Source organism: Anolis sagrei, chromosome 3 (genome assembly GCF_037176765.1).
Source record: "Anolis sagrei isolate rAnoSag1 chromosome 3, rAnoSag1.mat, whole genome shotgun sequence".
NCBI lineage: Eukaryota > Metazoa > Chordata > Lepidosauria > Squamata > Dactyloidae > Anolis > Anolis sagrei.
Genome location: NC_090023.1, coordinates 259,890,643 through 259,909,709, shown reverse-complemented (window position 1 = coordinate 259,909,709; position 19,067 = coordinate 259,890,643). Strand labels below are relative to the sequence as shown.

Here is a 19,067-nt window from a genome sequence, read left to right as displayed (position 1 = left end):
AGGCGATCCCTCGTTGGACGAGTAAGATGGTCTTCCATCATGGGTTTCCTTGTGGGTCCGCATGTGGCTGTGGAGCCCTATTCTTGCTCTGCATCTTCTTCCGCAGTGAGGGCATTGGTTTCCAGGTGGAAGGCGGTCCCGGTCGGGGTTGGCTTGACGCGCCTTCCTCCTGGCACGTTTCTCTCTTTCGCCCTCCGCTCGTGCCTCCTCGAATTCTGTAGCACTGCTGGTCACAGCTGACCTCCAGTTGGAGCGCTCAAGGGCCAGGGCTTCCCAGTTCTCAGTGTCTATGCCAGAGTTTTTAAGGTTGGCTTTGAGCCCATCTTTAAATCTCTTTTCCTGCCCACCAACATTCCGTTTTCCGTTCTTGAGTTCGGAGTAGAGCAACTGCTTTGGGAGACGGTGGTCAGGCATCCGGACAACGTGGCCTGTCCAGCGGAGTTGATGTTGGAGGACCATCGCTTCAATGCTGGTGGTCTTTGCTTCCTCCAGCACGCTGACGTTTGTCCGCTTGTCTTCCCAGGAGATTTGCAGGATTTTCCGGAGGCAGCGCTGATGGAATCGTTCCAGGAGCTGCATGTGACGTCTGTAGACAGTCCATGTCTCACAGGCATATAGCAGGGTTGGGAGGACAATAGCTTTATAGACAAGCACCTTAGTATCCCTACGGATGTCCCGGTCCTCAAACACTCTCTGCTTCATTCGGGAAAATGCTGCACTTGCAGAGCTCAGGCGGTGTTGTATTTCGGCGTCGATGTTGACTTTGGTGGAGAGGTGGCTGCCAAGGTAGCGGAAATGGTCGACATTTTCTAATGTTACACCATTAAGCTGTATCTCTGGCATTGGAGAGGGATTGGCTGGTGACTGCTGGAACAGCACTTTGGTTTTCTCGATGTTCAGTGACAGGCCAAGCTTTGTGTATGCTTCTGCAAAGGTGTTGAGAGTGGCTTGTAGATCTTCTTCTGAGTGCGCACAGACGACATTGTCATCAGCATACTGGAGTTCTATAACAGATGTTGTTGTGACCTTGGTTTTGGCTTTCAGTCTGCTGAGGTTAAATAGCTTGCCGTCTGTCCGATAGATGATTTCCACTCCGGTGGGAAGCTTCCCATCAACAAGGTGAAGTATCATGGCGATGAAGATGGAGAATAAAGTTGGGGCAATAACACATCCCTGTTTGACACCCGATTCCACCTTAAATGGGTCACTTTGGGAGCCATTGCTGTCCAAGACTGTTGCCATCATGTCATCATGGAGGAGCCGCAGGATGTTCACAAATTTGCTTGGGCACCCGATTTTTTGGAGGATGGTCCAGAGAGCGCTGCGATTCACTGTGTCGAATGCCTTTGCAAGGTCGATGAATGCCATGTACAGAGGTTGGTTTTGTTCTCTGCATTTTTCTTGGAGCTGTCGTGCAGTGAAGATCATGTCCACAGTTCCTCTGGAGGGGCGGAAGCCGTTCTGGGATTCTGGGAGGGTGTCTTCTGAGAGGGGCAGAAGGCGGTTTGCAAGGATTCTTGCGAGGATTTTTCCAGCAGAGGTTAGAAGGGAGATACCTCGATAGTTTCCGCAGTCTGTTCTTTCCCCTTTTTTGAAGAGGGTGATGATGGTGGCATCCTTGAAGTCTGCTGGGATTTTCTCGGTCACCCACACTTTTTCTATGAGCTGGTGGAGTTGGTGTGTCAGCGCAGGTCCTCCCTCTTTAAAGATTTCAGCAGGGATCCCATCCGGTCCGCTGGCTTTGTTGTTCTTTTGTTGGCTGATGGCATTGCTGACTTCTTCCAAACTAGGCAGTGCTGCAAGCTCATCCCTGGTTTGTTGTTGCGGGATTTGTGAGAGGACCTCTTCGGCCACACTGGAGCTGCGGTTTAGGAGGCTTTGGTAGTGTTCTTTCCAACGTAGTGCAATTGACTTTTGGTCCTTCAGGAGTTTGGTTCCGTCTGATGAGCGTAGAGGCTGTATGCCATGGTTTCTTGGCCCATAGATGACCTTTGTGGCTTTGAAAAATCCTTGAGCATTATGGGTATCTGCCAGGTGTTGGATTTCTTCGGCCTTCTTTGTCCACCAGGTGTTCTTGAGTTCTCTTGTCCTTCTTTGGACCTCAGCTTTTGCACTGGCGTAGATCTTTTTCTTAGCAGCACAGTTGATGTCTCTCTGCCATGTTTGGAAGGCTTTCCTTTTCTTGTCGATTAGCTGTTGGATCTCGATGTCATTTTCGTCAAACCAGTCTTGATGTTTCTTGGCTTGGTATCCAATAGATTCTTCGCAGGCTTGGATGATGGAGGTCTTCAGTTTGTTCCAATGTTCCTCAACATTTTCGGGGTGTACTGTGGGTAGATGGTCCTTGAGTGCTGTTTGGAGATGGGCTCGCCTGGAGGGCTCCTGAAGGGCTTGGGTGTTCATTTTGCGCCTTGTCTTTCTTCCTTGGAGTCTGCGCTTGGGGGCGATCTTGATAGCCATCGTGGATCGGATTAGCCTGTGGTCGGTCCAGCAGTCGTCAGCACCTGTCATGGCTCTTGTGAGGAGTACGTCACGCCGGTCTCTGGCACGTGTGATTACATAGTCTAAGAGGTGCCAGTGCTTTGACCGGGGGTGCTTCCATGATGTCTTGAACTTGTTTTTCTGGCGGAAGAGCGTGTTGGTGATGACAAGGTTGTGCTCCGCACATTTGGTGAGAAGCAGGATGCCATTCGAGTTGCTGTTTCCAACCCCGTCTTTTCCGATGGTCCCTGGCCACAGGTCGAAGTCTCGCCCGACTCTTGCATTGAAGTCCCCCAGGAGAATGATTTTGTCCTCCTTAGGTATCCCTGATAGGACGGTGTCCAGCTGACAGTAGAATTTCTCCTTGATGTCTTCGTCAGCATCTAGTGTTGGTGCATAGGCACTTATGATGGTTGCCCGTTGGTTTTTGGCAAGATCGATTCGGAGGGTTGAGAGTCGTTCGTTGATGCCAGTGGGTGCTTCGGGCAGATGTTTCACCAGATCATTCCTGATGGCAAAGCCAACTCCGTGCATTCTTTGGTCTTTTTCGGGCAGTCCCTTCCAGAAGAAGGTGTAGCCTCCTTTTTCTTCCTTCAGCTGTCCCTCTCCTGCTCTCCGGGTCTCCTGAAGGGCTGCTATGTCGATGTTGAAGCGTCCCAGCTCCCTTGCAATGATGGCAGTTCTGCGTTCGGGGCGTTCACTGTCACTGTTGTCCATCAGAGTCCGTACGTTCCACGTACCGAAGTTCATTTTCCTTTTTTGGCCGCAGGGTGGTGACCCCACTGGACGCGGCAGTCCAGTCAGGGATAAGTGAGGCAGACTATGTTTAGGGCACCTTTTCTAGCCCCCTCCCCGTGTGGGGTGAGCAGAGTGGGTCCTAAAAAGGGCTGCTCAGTCGCGGATACAGCTGCCGAACTACTCAACTGCCTCGGACCTTGAGGTAGAGCGACTGAGTCCGTACCCACCGCCCATGTGCCAGTCTGTGACTAGGGGCTTCCAGATTTCACAGTCCTGCCCCCGTCGCCACTCGCTGATCGCCATGGGACTTTGGTTGCTTGGTTTTTATTTTCTTTGGAAGACGCCTGTGCGTGGGTTTTTTTAATGTGTGGAGGTCAGTGCACAACTGAACAACACACAGTCTTCACAGATGAGGTTCCACTGGTGATGTAGTTTAACACAATGACCATGGCTTCTCAGTCTGTTGCAGCCTTCTTCCGCCTTCGCAGCCGTTGTAACATGTGCCATGTTATCCTCCGCCTGCTCCGCCGTTGAGGTCTTTGGGTCTTCGGACTGTGCTTGGTCTGGGACCTCCCCCACGGCCACTCCTGGGAGTGCACGACTCCAGTTGTTGTGCCCACAGGTTCATCGGAACACGCAAGCCCCCTCACCACGACAAGGTGACAGTCCATCGAGGGGGACAGTCCATCGAGGGGGACAGTCCATCGAGGGGCACACACACACACATATATATAGAGAAAGAAAGATGGCCAGATAGATATAAACATAGATATATAGGGCGTGCAAATATGGGAAAGGGTGTCATAAGGAAGAGGGAGCAGACTTGTTTTCTGCTGTCCTTGAAAATAGGATTAAGAGTAATGGGTTCAAATTACAGGAAGGGAGATTCCACCTGAACATGAGGAAGCACCTCCTGACCGTAAAAACTGTTAGATCCAGCTTCTGCCAACCCAGCAGACTGAAAACATGCAAATGTGAGTAAATCAATAGGTAGTGCTCTGGCCAAAAACATGTAAATGTGAGTAGATCAATAGGTACCATTCTGGTGAGAGGGTCAATAGAAGGTGAGAAGGTGTCTACGGCATTTTTCATAGACACCTCCAAGGTCATGTGTCCAGCATGATTGCATGGTGTGTCATTGCCGCTCTGGCGAGAAGGTAACAATGTGCCATGCAATCATGCCGGCCACATGACCTTGGAAGTGTCTACGGACAACGCCGGCTCTTCAGCTTAGAAATTGAGATGAGCAGAGCACCACTCCCCCAAAATTGGACATTACTAGACTTAATGTCAGGGGGAAACCTTTACCTTTACGTTTTACCCAACTCTATTATGCTATGCAGTTGCATGTTTGCATCAGAAAAAGAATGGATTTAAATGGACCCTGGCATGTGCCTGGGATGAAGGCTCTGACTTCTTCCTTGGGCATGGCCTTTGTGAGAGCTCAGGATGGTTGTGGCGCCCCTCCATCCTCCGTGTGGGCTCTGCTGCTTCCTCCTCCTCCCTTCCCTCCTTCCCTTTCTCCGTTCCTTCGCCTTGGGAGCCCAACCCGGAGCCACCCCTTAATAGCCAAGGTGGAGCTGCTGCAGGGGAGGAGGAGGAGGAGAGGAGAGAAGAAGAGAGGAGGGGGGAAGAGAGAGGGAGAGGCTTGCTGCCGAAGAAAGGAGGGGCGGGTGGGCTTGCATTGAGAGACCCTCTGGCTAAAAATAGTCAGATGCCCTTGTGTGTGGAAGGAGAAGGCCAACCAAGCGGTGTCCCAGGTCTGGGCTTTGTGCTTTCCCGGCTGCTTCCTGCCTGGCAGCATCAGGACCTGAGTGAGGCTCTCCTTGGAAAAGCAGTGGCAATTAAGCGGGCGGCGGTCAGCTGTAGCCCTGCCTCCTTGGGAAGAAAGATGAGGGACCAGGATGAGTGAGAGCCGGGATTGTGCCAAGGAGAGGACTAAGAGGACTAAGAGGGTCTGGACCAGCCCTGGCAAAAGGATCAGGTGGGAAGCAGAGGGAGATCCCGCGTTTCAGAGGATCCCAGGGCTGCCCGGTGCCCGGTAAGGTGCCCAATTTCCTTGGGAGGAAGGAGCCGGACCCGGTGGGAGTGGCACCGGCATTGTCGCCTTGGGCTGAGCCGCCTGGCACTCCAGCGACACCTGGGAGGCTGGCGAGGGTGTGCTGCTTGCTTGGCTGCTTTCTCTTCGCCTTGGGTTGTGAAATGCTTTTTTGGCTGAAAGAAGAAGAGATGTCGCACCAAGAGCTCAGCCAGCGCCTGGCGACGGTCATCACGCATGTGGGTAAGGGCAGACCTCTCTCTCTCTCTCTTTCTCCATCCCCCATGTATCCATCCATCCATTCATCCCTTGGCCTTTCCACCACCGCCTCTGCTCCTCCTCCCCTCTAGAAGGGATTTGCCAGGATGCCCTCCATCTTTCGCATCAGGTGGGAAGGCTTTTGTGTGTCAGTGTCACACCTGAGGCGTGAACAGGGCATCCTGGCACATCTTGGCCTCACCAAGGAAGGGTGGGAGCCTTTCCTGGACATTAAATATGAGCAGAGCATTCAACCAGCCCTTCTCAGAGTCTGGCATTGCAAAGGAAGAGCGGGCACATCTCCCAGAGATGACGTATGGGCATAGTAGTCAACCAGACTTCGTACAATCCTGTCATTGCAAAGGAAGGGTGGGTGTATTGCCGAGACATTAAATATGGGCAGAGCATTGACCCAGCCCTTCTAAAACCCCGGCACATCCAGCCATTGCTAGGGAAAGATGGGCACATTTCCCAAACATTAAATATGGGCAGAGCCCTTCCTAGATCCTGGAATAACTGGACATTGCTAAGGAAAAAGGTGCTTTCCTTGGGCATTACATATAGAAACAGCATTCCAAAGTCCTTCTCAGATATTGGCATTGCAAAAGAAGAGTGGCTGCATTTCCTGGATATTAAATATGGACACAGCATTTGATCAGCCCTTCTAAAATGGACACTGATATTCACTTATATTGTACCGATCCTTTTGGTTCATAGGGTTTACATTGTGGGTTTTCCCCCCCACTGTCATTGTGCTAAATTTGCAAAAAGGTTTAATTGTGTCATGATTTGCCATGATTGCCAATATACTCTAGGATGGGAGCAGAGGAGATGGTTTAAAAACAGCAGCTTCTGGACAAATTGAAGATGCAACCAGTTGGAATATTGAAGCCAACCTAGGTGTGCCCTCATTTCAACTATTGGTGTTGTTTCATTGCTTCTGGGATACATGCAACTCGAAGGAAAATCCCCAGGCATCAATTTTAGATGGATTATCTCCCTACTTTCCTTACCCGATTGAGATTACTGACTGTACATGATCTCACAGTTGCGGCCGGCTTATTTAAAATGGAACTCTGCCACAGCAGACATATTTGACGAGGAAATGCAGCACATTTGTTTCAACCCACCAGGGTTTTATTGTTGTTGTTTAGGTCTTAAGAATGTACCATATTGTCTTGCACGACCATCATGTAGCACAAAAAGCAACCTGTTATTTCCTGGTATTGATCAACAAGAGCCAAACTGCTTAAGAGCACCAGCTTCCCCTTCCCCCCTTTCCCCCCATTGCTACTGGATTTCCACAGGCTTCTGCTGTTGGGCCCATTGGACCACTTCCTAAAAGAAAGGGTAAATGCATGTTAAAATTGGACTGGAAAAACAGTTTGACACTGTTGGGCGCTTGCTAAGATCTCAGCCTTCTTCCACTCCCATTCATTGCCTAAAGCAGTGGTTCTCAATCTGGGGTCCCCAGATGGTTTTGGCCTACAACTCCCAGAAATCTCAGCTAGTTAACAGCTGTTAGGATTTCTGGGAGTTGAAGGCCAAAAACATCTGGGGACCCCAGGTTGAGAACCACTGGCCTAAAGGAAGACCTGTGAAATAAGGCCAGTCAAGACTGAATACCCCCAAAGGCACCAAAAGAACCTATCTAGCCTTGGATGCTAAGCAGGGTTAGTTATGGGTAGCATTTACATGTAAGATCACCAACAGATCCAAGTGTTATAGTCTATATTTCAGAGGAAGAAAGTGGGAAAACCACTTCTGAGGATTCCTTCCCTAAGAAAACCTTGTGAAATTCATGGGATTGCAATACATCAGAAGGCAACCTGAAGGCAGATATGCCTTCACATTGCTGTTTCCGCCTCCTCCACATTTTGATACCTATAGAACAGTGGTTCCCTTTTTTTGACCAGAGACAACCGTGACCAGGGATCACTTGACCAGGGACCACTTTGACCAGGGATCACTTGACCAGGGACCACTTTGACCAGGGATCACTTGACCAGGAACCACTTTGACCAAGGACCACTTGACCAGGGACCACTTTGACCAAGGACCACTTTGACCAGGGACCACTTTGACCAAGGACCACTTTGACCAGGGACAACTTGCCAACATTAGTACCAAAAGAGTTACAAATCCATTTTTGGTCAACTTTAAATTTGGTTTGGTTGTTTGGGGTGCTGATTCAAAAAATTGCATTGGATAGACCATATCAGCTCTCATTTCTGACACAGAACATATCCCATCCAGTAGTTGCCATCTGCTCACCTACAGAGAACCATATTTAATAATCTAGAGCTGATGTGGTAGTAGTAATCTTTCGTGGGTAGTCAGCCTCTCCCCTCCTGACATCCCCGTGGCCAGTCAGTCTTGTTGCCGCATGGTTTTGAGGCAACAGTGTAGTAATGGTGAGGCCACAGACCATATTTTCATTATTGTGGACCACTGGTGGACCATAGACCACAAGTTGGGAACCACTGCTATAGCATATTTCTAGGCCCATGCCATAATATCACTTTCTTGGGACCACCAAAAGCATTGCTGTAGAATTAAAACGGTGGACACCAGCAGCATTGATAGTCAACCAGAACCCACTTTTTGCTCAGTTGTAAGTGGAAAGCAACCATTGCCAGAGAAAAGGGGCTTTGTTGCCTTTACTCTAGCCCAGTGGTTCTCAACCTGTGGGTCCCCAGGTGTTTTGGCCTACAATTCCCAGAAATCCCAGCCAGCTTACCAGCTGTTAGGATTTCTGGGAGTTGAAGGCCAAAACATGTGGGGACCCACAGGTTGAGAACCACTGCTTTAGCCATTGGCACTACCAGGGGACCCACCAAGCCTGGCTTCGGCCTTGGTGCATATTTCCACCATATCTCCATGTTCGTGTTGTTGTTTGCTAAGCCATGATAGCAGCAACAGTTGAGGAGACTCTAGGAAATGGTCATAAGCCTCTTGGGTATGAAATATGAATAGATACCTTATTATGAATCAGACCCTCATTCCTTCTAGCCCAGTGGTTCCCAAGCTTTGGTCCTCCAGGCGTTTTGGACTTCACCTTCCAGAAATCCCAGCCATCTTACCAGCTGTCAGGAATTGTGGGAGCTAAAGTCCAAAACACCTGGAGGACCAAAGCTTGAGAGCCACAGTTCTAGCCTCATGTCAGTTCTGACTGGAAGTCATGCCTCTTGTTGGTTGCAGATGTTATTCTTTTTCTAACCTTGATGGGAAATCCCCATCCAAGAATTGACCAACCCAGCTTAGCCTGTCTAAAATTAGACAATACTGGGTGTGTTAACAGTTATATGGTGATACTACCAGCATTAGCTGGTTCTCAGCAATATCACCCCAATGCCTTCCCTGTTAGGATCAAATCTCTGTATTAATTTTGCCTAACGTCACTGGACTCGCTAGAATGCTAAATATAACACCAGCTGTTACAAGCTAATCAATCTTACAAACTAATCAATCTTTCTGCTAGTAGAGGATAGGGATCATTTCTGTGCAGAAACAAAGGTGATAGTGAATCTGTCAGGCACTGAAACCTGCCTTGCCACCCCCACCCCCCTTGTCAAGGGATCAGAGCCTCTTTAAACAATCACCAACAGATCCAAGTGTTATAGTCTATATTTCAGAGGAAGAAAGTGGGAAAACCACTTCTGAGGATTCCTTCCCTAAGAAAACCTTGTGAAATTCATGGGATTGCAATACGTCAGAAGGCAACCTGAAGGCAGATATGCCTTCACATTGCTGTTTCCGCCTCCTCCACATTTTGATACCTATAGAACAGTGGTTCCCAGTTCTTCTGTAGTGAATTCTGTAATGTCTAACTGAAAAGAAGAGATGTGGCTACAAACATATCTAGACCCACATTTAAGAGGTTTGTCCGGTCTTCCCTATACATGCAAGGGGATTCCTCACTCAGCCCCATGGCACATGTTGACCCAAATCCAATTGCTAATTCCAGAGAGGGTGGACTTACCAAATCACTGAGATCTTGGCAAGTCAACCATTCTGTAAATTTCATTAATTCCATAGGTCAACTCTAAGCACTGGATATAAGTGAGAGTTTGGAATTGTGTAACACTCCATATGTCAGTGGTTCTCAACCTTCCTAATGTCGCGACCCCTTCATACAGGTCCTCATGTTGTGGTGACCCCCAGCCACAATATTATTTTCGTTGCTACTTCACAACTGTAATTTTGCTACTGTTATGAATGGTAATCTAAATATCTGATATGCAGGATGTATTTTCAGTCACTGGACCAAATTTGGCACAATACTCCCAAATTTGAATACTGGTGAGGTTGGGGGTGATTGATTTGGTCATTTGGTAATGCTGGAGTTACTGGGATTTATAGTTCACCTAAAATCAAAGAGCCTTCTGAACTCCACCAATGATGGAATTGAATCAAACTGGGCACACAGAATTCCCATGACCAAAAGAAAATACTGGGAAGGTCTGGTGGACATTGACCTCGAGTTTTTTGGAGTTGTAGTTCACCAAATCCAGAGAACACTGTGGACTCAAGCAATGATGGATCTGGATCAAACTTGGCACAAATACTCAATATGCCCAAATGTGAACACTGGTAGACTTTGGAGAAAATAGGCCTTGGCATTTGGGAGTTGTAATTGTTGAGATTTATAGTTCACCTGCAATAAAATAGCATTCTGAACCCTACCGATAGAATTGGACCAGACTTTCCACACAGAACCCCCATGACCAACAGAAAATACTACGTTTTGTGATGGTCTTTGGCGACCCCTCTGACACCCCCTCGCGACCCCCATGGGGGTCCCGACCCCCAGGTTGAGAAACACTGCCATATGTTGTTGAACTACAGAGATCAGCATTTTTCATTATTGGTTCTGCTGGTTAGAGCTTCTAAAGGATTGAAGTCCTGTAACATCTGGAAGGTTGCCTGATTCTTTCTTGTTCTTGCATGTCATCCGTTGACTTCCAATGAAAGACCTCCAAGAGAGACCTCTCACAACTCATGAATGAGAGACTTCTCACAACTCAGTTTTTACGAGTTGAAAGCCATGGCTTCCTTAATTGAATCAATCCACCTATAACACAGTCTTTTTCTTCTGCTTTCCACCTTACCAAGCCTTATTGTCTTTCCTAGTGAGTCACATCATCTCATGATATGTCCAAAACAAAACAGCCACGTCTTAATCATGTTCACTTCTAGTGAAATTGATTTGCTCTCAGAATCAATCGTTGCTCTAAGACAGGCATCCTCAAACTGTGACCCTCCAGATGTTTGGGCCTTCAACTCCCAGAATTCCTGATAATCGAACTGGCTTGTTAGTGCTTCTGGGAGTTGGAGGCCCAAACATCTGGAGGACCACAGTTTGAGGATGCCTGCTCTAAGTCATATGAATATATTGGACAATCATCACTGGATCATTACAACCTCACTTGATGACTTGGATGGCTGAAAGAGCTGTTGCAGACCATCATGTCTTTTTCTAACCTTGATGGGAAATCCCCATCCAAGTTTTTCAAAGGGGGCAATTCACCTGTCTGTCTGTTTCTAAGACAGGTGGGCAGATGTGAAGTATTGACCTCTCACAGCAGGAACAGGGTAAATGACCGTGTTTATTTTAGTTGCTGTTTGGCTGATGATATGACAAATAAACCTAACTCAAATACAACTTGTTAGTCCTTATGGTATCATGGGCCTTTTGTTCTTTTCATCTATTTTGGCTATAATTCCTTCAATCATGCAGATTGCTGAGACATTTGCATGCACGTGTGAATCAGGACTTATAATTTTCCAATTTAACTGCATTTAATTTGCAGGTGTGAAGGCAAGAAAGGAAGTGAAAGGTTGCAAGAGGTGGAAGCTTTCTGTGCAGGACCATAAATGTGGTCAAAGACATTACAATTTTACTGACTTCTTCAGTGAAAAGCAAGTGGTGGTTTATGAGTGATTCCATTTCCCAGACAGTTGTTTTAGTGCAGTGGTTCTCAACCTGTGGGTCCCCAGGTGTTTTGGCCTACAACTCCCAGAAATCCCAGCCAATTTACCAGCTTTTAGGATTTCTGGGAGTTGAAGGCCAAACACATCTGGGGACTCCAGGTCGAGAACCACTGTTTTAGTGTATTTCAGTATTAGAAGAAGGGAGTGGAAGAAAAAAGCAAGGTGCCTTTAGCTTATATCCATAACGTACACTTCGATCAATATGATAAAAACATTCTGTGTCATGTATCCATCCTATGCAATCTTGGGATTTATAGTTTCACAAGAATTCCCTGCCAGAGAGTCTTAATACTGTAGTTTAATGTTTATGTCTCTGTGTGTGCAAAACAGAATTTTAGATATCCCCCAAAGAAACTACAACTCCCAGGATTTGGTAGCATCCAATTGCACAGTTAGAAAACAGCCTCAACTAATTTATTTTAGCATGATCTTTCATGGGTCACAAATTGGTTAGCCTTAAGGTTACTATCTATTCTCGCACCCCTGTTTCCCTTCTTCTCTCCCCTTCACATCTTCCATTATTTGTGTCACTGCTAACCTCTGAACCAAGGAATATCTGGATACCTCTATTAAATGCATTGCCTGGAGTTAAAGCTTAGCCTATTTAGGTTAAATTGGGTTGTTTAGTTCTCTGAAATGGAACAAAACGAGAGAATTTGTAAGGAAGTGATTTGAATAGACCTCAAGGTTATTTTTCGAGGTTGTGTATTGCAAACATGGAAGACTCATACTTGACTCCGAAACATGCCTGCTTGAATGTGATCATGCATTAAGCATGATTTGTGGGTGCTTTGGGTTTTACAGCCTTTTCTTCTGCAATTGTCAATGAGCAGCTTAGGTTGTGATGTTTGGTTGTAATACTGGATGTTATTCTGGATGTCTAAGGATGAAAACTGGAAGCAAGGAGATGGAAGGGCAGTTTATGTACAGACAGGTGTTCTAAAACTGTCCCTTAAGCAAGGACTAACAACTAATTTATGAAAAAAATGTTGTTGTTTCGTATCTTCATGTTGTTTCCAACTTATGGAGACTCTATCATGAGGTTCTCTTGGCAAGACTTGTTCAGAGGAGAAACCCACTGGTTGACTTTGGACAAGTCACACTCTCTCATCCTCAGAGGAAACCGAAGACAAAATGCACTCCGGGCAAATCTTGCCTAGGAAGCCACATGAGCAGGTTGTGTTAGGGTTTCCAAAAGTTAGAAACAACACAAAGGCGCAGAACGAAAACCTTCTATATGTAGAAACCTCTAACCATTGAAAGGCAGATCTGAGTTGCAGAGATCCAAGATCCATAATCATTTTGGTTACTGGGGGAACAGTTGCCTGATGCAAATGGAAGACCCTATGTCTTACCAATTGCAACTGAAGTGAATAAATGGTGTCTGTTTCCAAAATGTACCATGTACATAATGTAAAATAAACCACATGTATTTCATGTTTGGTCAGCCCAAACACTGCCTTGCCAGAGAAAGAAAATGTGCCATGCAGGTGAACAGTAAAGAACATGTAGTTTACTCTTCTTAGTTCAGAACAACATATGTAAAATATGATCAGTTGCATCAACTCACTAAATATCTTTTTATAAGAGATTTAAAATGGTCTCCATTTGTCCATGTGGATAAATCTTTCTCCAGCAGCTCATGAAACAAGAGCACACTTCAAACGGTCCCTCTCTGCTTTTCACATCTTATCTCTGTGCACTTGCATAGCTGAAGCCTGAACAAAAATGGAACAGTAACCCAAAGTCCCAGGCTCAGCCATCTTCCTGGGCATTGCCCGACCAATCAGCTTCATGCATATTATTTTACAGTTGACACACACATATTAACGGATTCCTTGTATGCTCCAACAACCTTCATCAGACCAACCCAAAGGTGCAAAACATATTTCTCAAGCTTTTGAACATCACTGGCTTCTTCATCAAGGAAAGTTGTCAAAAATCACACAGAAGGGGCTAAGTGATAGTGTCAGAGTTATGAGACTACAACCTATTTGAGATTTGTGTTTGAAATTATGTTTAAGGTGCTGTTGAGGAATCATAGAATCGTAGAATCATAGAATCATAGAGTTGGAAGAGACCTCATGGTCATCCAGTCCAACCCCCTGCCAAGAAGAAGGAATATTGTATTCAAATCACCCCTGACAGATGGCCATCCAGCCTCTGTTTAAAAGCTTCCAAAGAAGGAGCATCCACCACACTCCGGGGCAGAGAGTTCCACTGCTGAACGGCTCTCACAGTCAGGAGGGTTTCTTTGATGCATTGAAGACAAAGTAAAAATAAAAGCCAGGGAACAACATTTCCATCTCCATTATTATAGGATCAAAGTAATCCCCATTTTCAAGAACCCAATGAGTTTCAAAAGCTTGTGCACCACTTGATTGCCCTAATAATGGCACCCCCTTGATGTGCATTTTCTGCTGGGTGTTGGACTGGATACATTTTGATGTTTTCCACAAACAGCAATCATACTTTTCATGGGACAGTGTGGGAAATGTACACACACCGTATGCAAAACCAAAAGTGATTCATGTTTCAAAATCTTTTTGTTTCAGTATCCCCTCCTGTAAGACTGAATCCGGCAACTGGGTGTCGTCAAATAGTCTTTTACTCGTACATGTGTGTAGTCCCCACCCCACCTCTGTTCCCTATACAACACACTCAGCCATGAATCATGTTATAGCTGAATCAGCAGCAGCTTATTAGAGGTTGAGGGATAGAGAAACAAAGGACAACTTTGATGCCAGCTGATGAGATGTGCTTGAAAAGGCAATTTCGGCAGTGCAGTGGAAAGGCACACATTTTGCAAGCACATGTTTCCAAAGAGTGACGTCATTCTGCCCTTCTCCTCAACAATTCCACAATTACATTGAACTTGCTACTCCATGATGTCACAAGGAGCACTTTGTTAGAGTCGTGTTTATATGTTGCATGCTCAAAATTTTTTCCAGTGGAGTAGTGGTATAATTTCGAAGTGGGGACTATTATCCTGACAATTGGCATAACCATGACCCAAAGAAGATGCCAAAAATGCAGGCAGGCAGTGATGGCTAACTTCATGAGTACAGCTGCTCACTCCCATATCAATCAGAAAGGGAATTTTCCCTGGGTTTTATTCCAGGCTCTAAAGGTGCTTAGCCTTATCCCCCAAATAGATTTAGCACCTTGGATAGCTCTTTTAGGTATGAGGCCTATACACTCTGCCATATAATCTTGCTCGAAATAGTGTATATGCTTTTTTTTGTTGATAGTTGGTAGATCAGTCTAGCAATCCTAAAATATTTTGCATTATTGTCTTAGCTGCCATCCTATTAGTCATAGAAAATAAAGGTAAAGGTTTCTCCTTGGCATTAAGTCTAGCGAAGTCTGACTCTGCAGGTGGTACTCATCTCTATTTCTAAGCCAAAGAGCCGGTGTTGTCCGTAGACACCTCCAAGGTCATGTGGCCAGCATAACTGCATGGACCACCATTACCTTCCCGCCAGGGTGGTATCTATTGACCTACTCACATTTGCATGCTTTTGAACTGCTAGGTAGACTGAAGCTGCTCTCCGGATTTGAACCACCAACCTTTCAGTCAGCATATTGTGCAGCCCAGTGGTTTAACACAAGGGGCCCCATTAGTAATATATGCAGGGGAAAGTAAGTCCTACTTACACCTCTGTATGTCTTTAAATTTTTGTCATCTTGCTCAACATTCTCAACTTGGGAGTCGGGACCCCTGGGGGGGTCACAAGGGTCACCAAAGACTATCAGAAAACACTGTAATTTCCGTTGGTCATGGGGATACTGTGTAGGAAGTTTGGCCCAATTCTGTTGTTGTTGGGGTTCAGAATGGTCTTTGATTGTAGGTGAACTATAAATCCCAGCAACCACAACTCCCAAATGTCAAGGTCTATTTCCCTCAAACTCCACCAGTGTTCACATTTGGGCATATTGAGTATTTGTGCCAAGCTTGGTCCAGATCCATCATTGTTTGAGCCCACAGTTCTCTCTCTGGATGTTGGTGAACTACAACTCCAGAACTCAAGGTCAATGCCCACCAAACCCTTCCAGTATTTTCTGTTGGTCATGGGAGTTCTGTGTCCAAGTTTGGTTCACTTCCATCTTTGGTGGAGTTCAGAATGTTCTTTGATTGTCGGTGAACTATATATGAATCCCAGCAGTTACAACTCCCAAATGGCAGTATCGGGTTTTGTGCCAAATTTGATCCAGTGAATGAAAATACATCTTGCATATCAGATATTTACATGATGATTCATAACAGTAGCAAAATTACAGTTATGAAGTAGCAATGAAAATAATTTATGGTTGGGGATCACTACCACAGGAGGAATGTATTAAGGGGTTGCAGCATTAGGAAGGTTGAGAACCTCTGCTCTAAGACCTCCTCCAAAATCCAGTCTTGTTCAACTTGTTACTATTCTGTGGTTCTGAGACCTAGACAGAGTAATCCAGCTGAGGTTTGTCCAAAGCAGAATAGAGTGGAACTATTATGCCTCTCGATCTCAATGTTATACTCCTATAGATGCAGCCTGGAATCACATTGCATTCTTTTTGACCACTACATCACATTCTTGGTTCATGGTCTACTAAATCCTTTTCACATATACTACATTCAAGAAGGTGTCATTGCTCTTATATTTGTGCTTTTAATTTATCCTGCTGAGATGCAATTGTTTTGTTGGTTTTGTATACCTTTAAGTCATTTCCTGGTGGCGCAGTGGGTTAAACACCTGTGCTGGCAGGACTGAAGACCAACAGGTCACAGGTTCAAATTTGGGGAGAGGCGGATGAGCTCCCTCTATCAGCTCCAGCTCCTCATGCGGGGACATAAGAGAAGCTTCCCACAAGGATGATAAAAACATCAAATCATCCGGGTATCACCTGGGCAACGTCCTTGCAGACTGCCAATTCTCTCACACCAGAAGTGACTTGCAGTTTCTCAAGTCGCTCCTGACACGACAAAAAAAAATCCAACATATGGAGACCTTAAGGCAAACCTATCCCTGAGGGTTTTTTTGAAAGGATTTGATCGGATCCTTGTCTTCCTCTGAGGCTGAATGAGTGTGACTTGCCCAAGGGCACGGAGTGGGTTTGCATGGCCAGGTGAGAACTCAAAACCTTTTGTCAGCTCAGGGTTCCAAGAAACAAACAATACAAAACCCAGTTCCACCCACGTTTGTCCTTTTAGACAAGAGTTCAAGCAATAACTCTACCAGGTGTAGCAATTTTTTTCTATGCCATTCATGTTTATCTTTGTCAAAAGATTAGTTTCAATTTATAAAGAGACAAAGCTAATATCAAGGCAAACATCAGAGACAATGGCAAAATGAGCTCACAGGCTACAATTCAGAGAGAGCTGGATTTCCTGTTCAAAAGTAAGGAGGAAGCTACACCTTTCAAGGCTCTGACCTCACTACCTCTGAGGATGCTTGCCATAGATGCAGGCGAAACGTCAGGAGAGAATGCCTCTAGAACATGGCCATATAGCCCAAAAAAACCTACAACAACCTAAGGCTCTGAATGTTTCACTTCTGGGGGGGCAAAGGCAGCTGAGTGAGTTATATTTTGAGGAAACAAAGGGGAAGAGAGAGGAAAAAGTTAAACAGCAAAACGAGGGTCTTTTTTTTTTGGACAGGAGTGACCCAATGAAGTGGCCCACGCTGAACCTCCCTTAGTCAGTAGGGTGAATAGGGCAAGGAGGAACCCCAGCATTACTTTCAACCCATTTCTATATTTATTTTGTGTCAAAAGCATTGCATAAATAAGTATAAAACTGATAAAATAGAGGGAGAACAAGCAGCTAAATAATTTTAGACCAAAAGCGGGCAACAGCAACTGCATTGTCTGTAGCTTTAAACAGGTCTTCCTGTGTGCGTGAGGCAAGGCACTGTGGACATTTGGACAAGCATACAGGTGCAGAGTTGTTTGTTCTGCTCCACAGTCACACAAGGTGAAGGATTCTTTTAGGCAGTGTCATTTTGCCAGGTTGTCTTTTGCTCTCCCAACACCACTTCTGAGTCTGTTCCGAGACTTCCAAGTTTCCCATTCTCGTTTGGTGGGGGAACACCAAGAGGAGTGGTGGTTCTCATGAAACTTTACCTTGAATAGAGTCTACTGGGAGGAGGCTGATAGCCATGCAGTGGGTGGCTTTCACAGTGTTCAACTTTATTTCTCTCACATTTAGAAGCAAATTCCCATTACACATCGGGGGGGGGGGGGGAGGATGCCACCTAGCTTGTAGAGTTTATCAACAAGTGCATTGCTTTAAAACTTTGAATCTATGATTGAAGATAACAAGTCATGGATGAAACTTTTTGCATGGAGAATCTTGATAAGGTCAGTTGATGCCAGAGTCAGGCGGGACATCATCCAGTCCACCAAACTGATTAAGGAAGGGAGCAATTTCCCCCTTGGGACAACTATAGGACCTGGATTTGATACAGTGGGTCCTCAATTTAAAAAAAAAAACCCAAATAATTTTATGTCAAAAAGCACAGGGAAGAAGGAGCTACAAATCAATTTTCTGAATGGCAGCTTCTGTAAATAATAATAATAATAATAATAATAATAATAATAATAATGATGTTGCAGACCATCATCAACCTGACAGACAGACAACTCTCTGAAGACCAAGTACCCATACTAGCTAAAGGAGGCAATTTTGCTATGGCCACCACCAGGATCCCAGTAGAAAACATCATTGCTAATGTCGAATCATCAATTTACTGTCTTCCCGAGGAAGAAGCGGAAGAAGTAAGAGGGGAAACAGCAAGGATCCTGTGAAAGGCAAAACTTCCTGCTAACAACATAACAAGGGAGGAAGGACCAGCCATCAGAGACCTCAATTCAGATCTAGATATCATCTAAACAGCCCGAAAAACCTACAACAACCCAGTGATTCCGGCCATGAAAGCCTTTGACAATACAATAATAATATACTTTATTTATATTCCACTATATCTCCCTGAGGGGACTCAGGGCAGATTACAGAACACAAATATGGTAAACATTCAATGCCATAATAATAATCATCATCATCATCATCTTTATTTATACCCTGCTACCATCTCCCCAAGGGACTTGGTGAGGGTTACATGAGGCCGAGCCCATAATACAACAATACAAGCAATAACAACAACAGTACAAGCAATTATTGTTAATTGTTAATGATACAATTAACAAGGACAGACAATGCATAAACAGAGGTATAGGCTTTCCCATCTTTTTCCATGTTCGGCATCTGAAGGCTGTGCTTGACTCTGGCCATGGGGAGGTGCTGTCGCTCCATCTTCCATGCTGAGGAGCTGTGTCATCCGTAGACGTCCTCCCGATTGAATTGCCAATATGTCCTTATTGGTGCCTTTTATTATCTCCCCATTTAAAGCGGTACCTATTTATCTACTCACATTGCTATTTTCGATCTGCTAGGTGAGCAGATGCTGGGCTGATGGTCGGGATCTCACCCCGACCTGGGCTTGAACTGCCAACCTTTCAGTCAGCAAGATTTTCTACAGCTGGTGGTTTAACCCAGGAGAGACCACTCCAGGAGAGA

General features: G+C 45.6%; 1 protein-coding gene across 1 annotated transcript in view; it reads left to right on the top strand.

Annotated features, from left to right (window-relative positions):
- The first annotated feature begins 4,849 nt into the window (after nt 1-4,849).
- Nucleotides 4,850-19,067, top strand: part of MCF2L2 (MCF.2 cell line derived transforming sequence-like 2) — a 243,203-nt gene continuing 228,985 nt past the window's right edge. Inside the window, exon 1 of the mRNA XM_067466067.1 lies at nt 4,850-5,500. Within this exon, the coding sequence (XP_067322168.1) occupies nt 5,422-5,500 (79 nt within the window). The 5' untranslated portion in view covers nt 4,850-5,421. The remainder of the gene's footprint in view (nt 5,501-19,067) is intronic.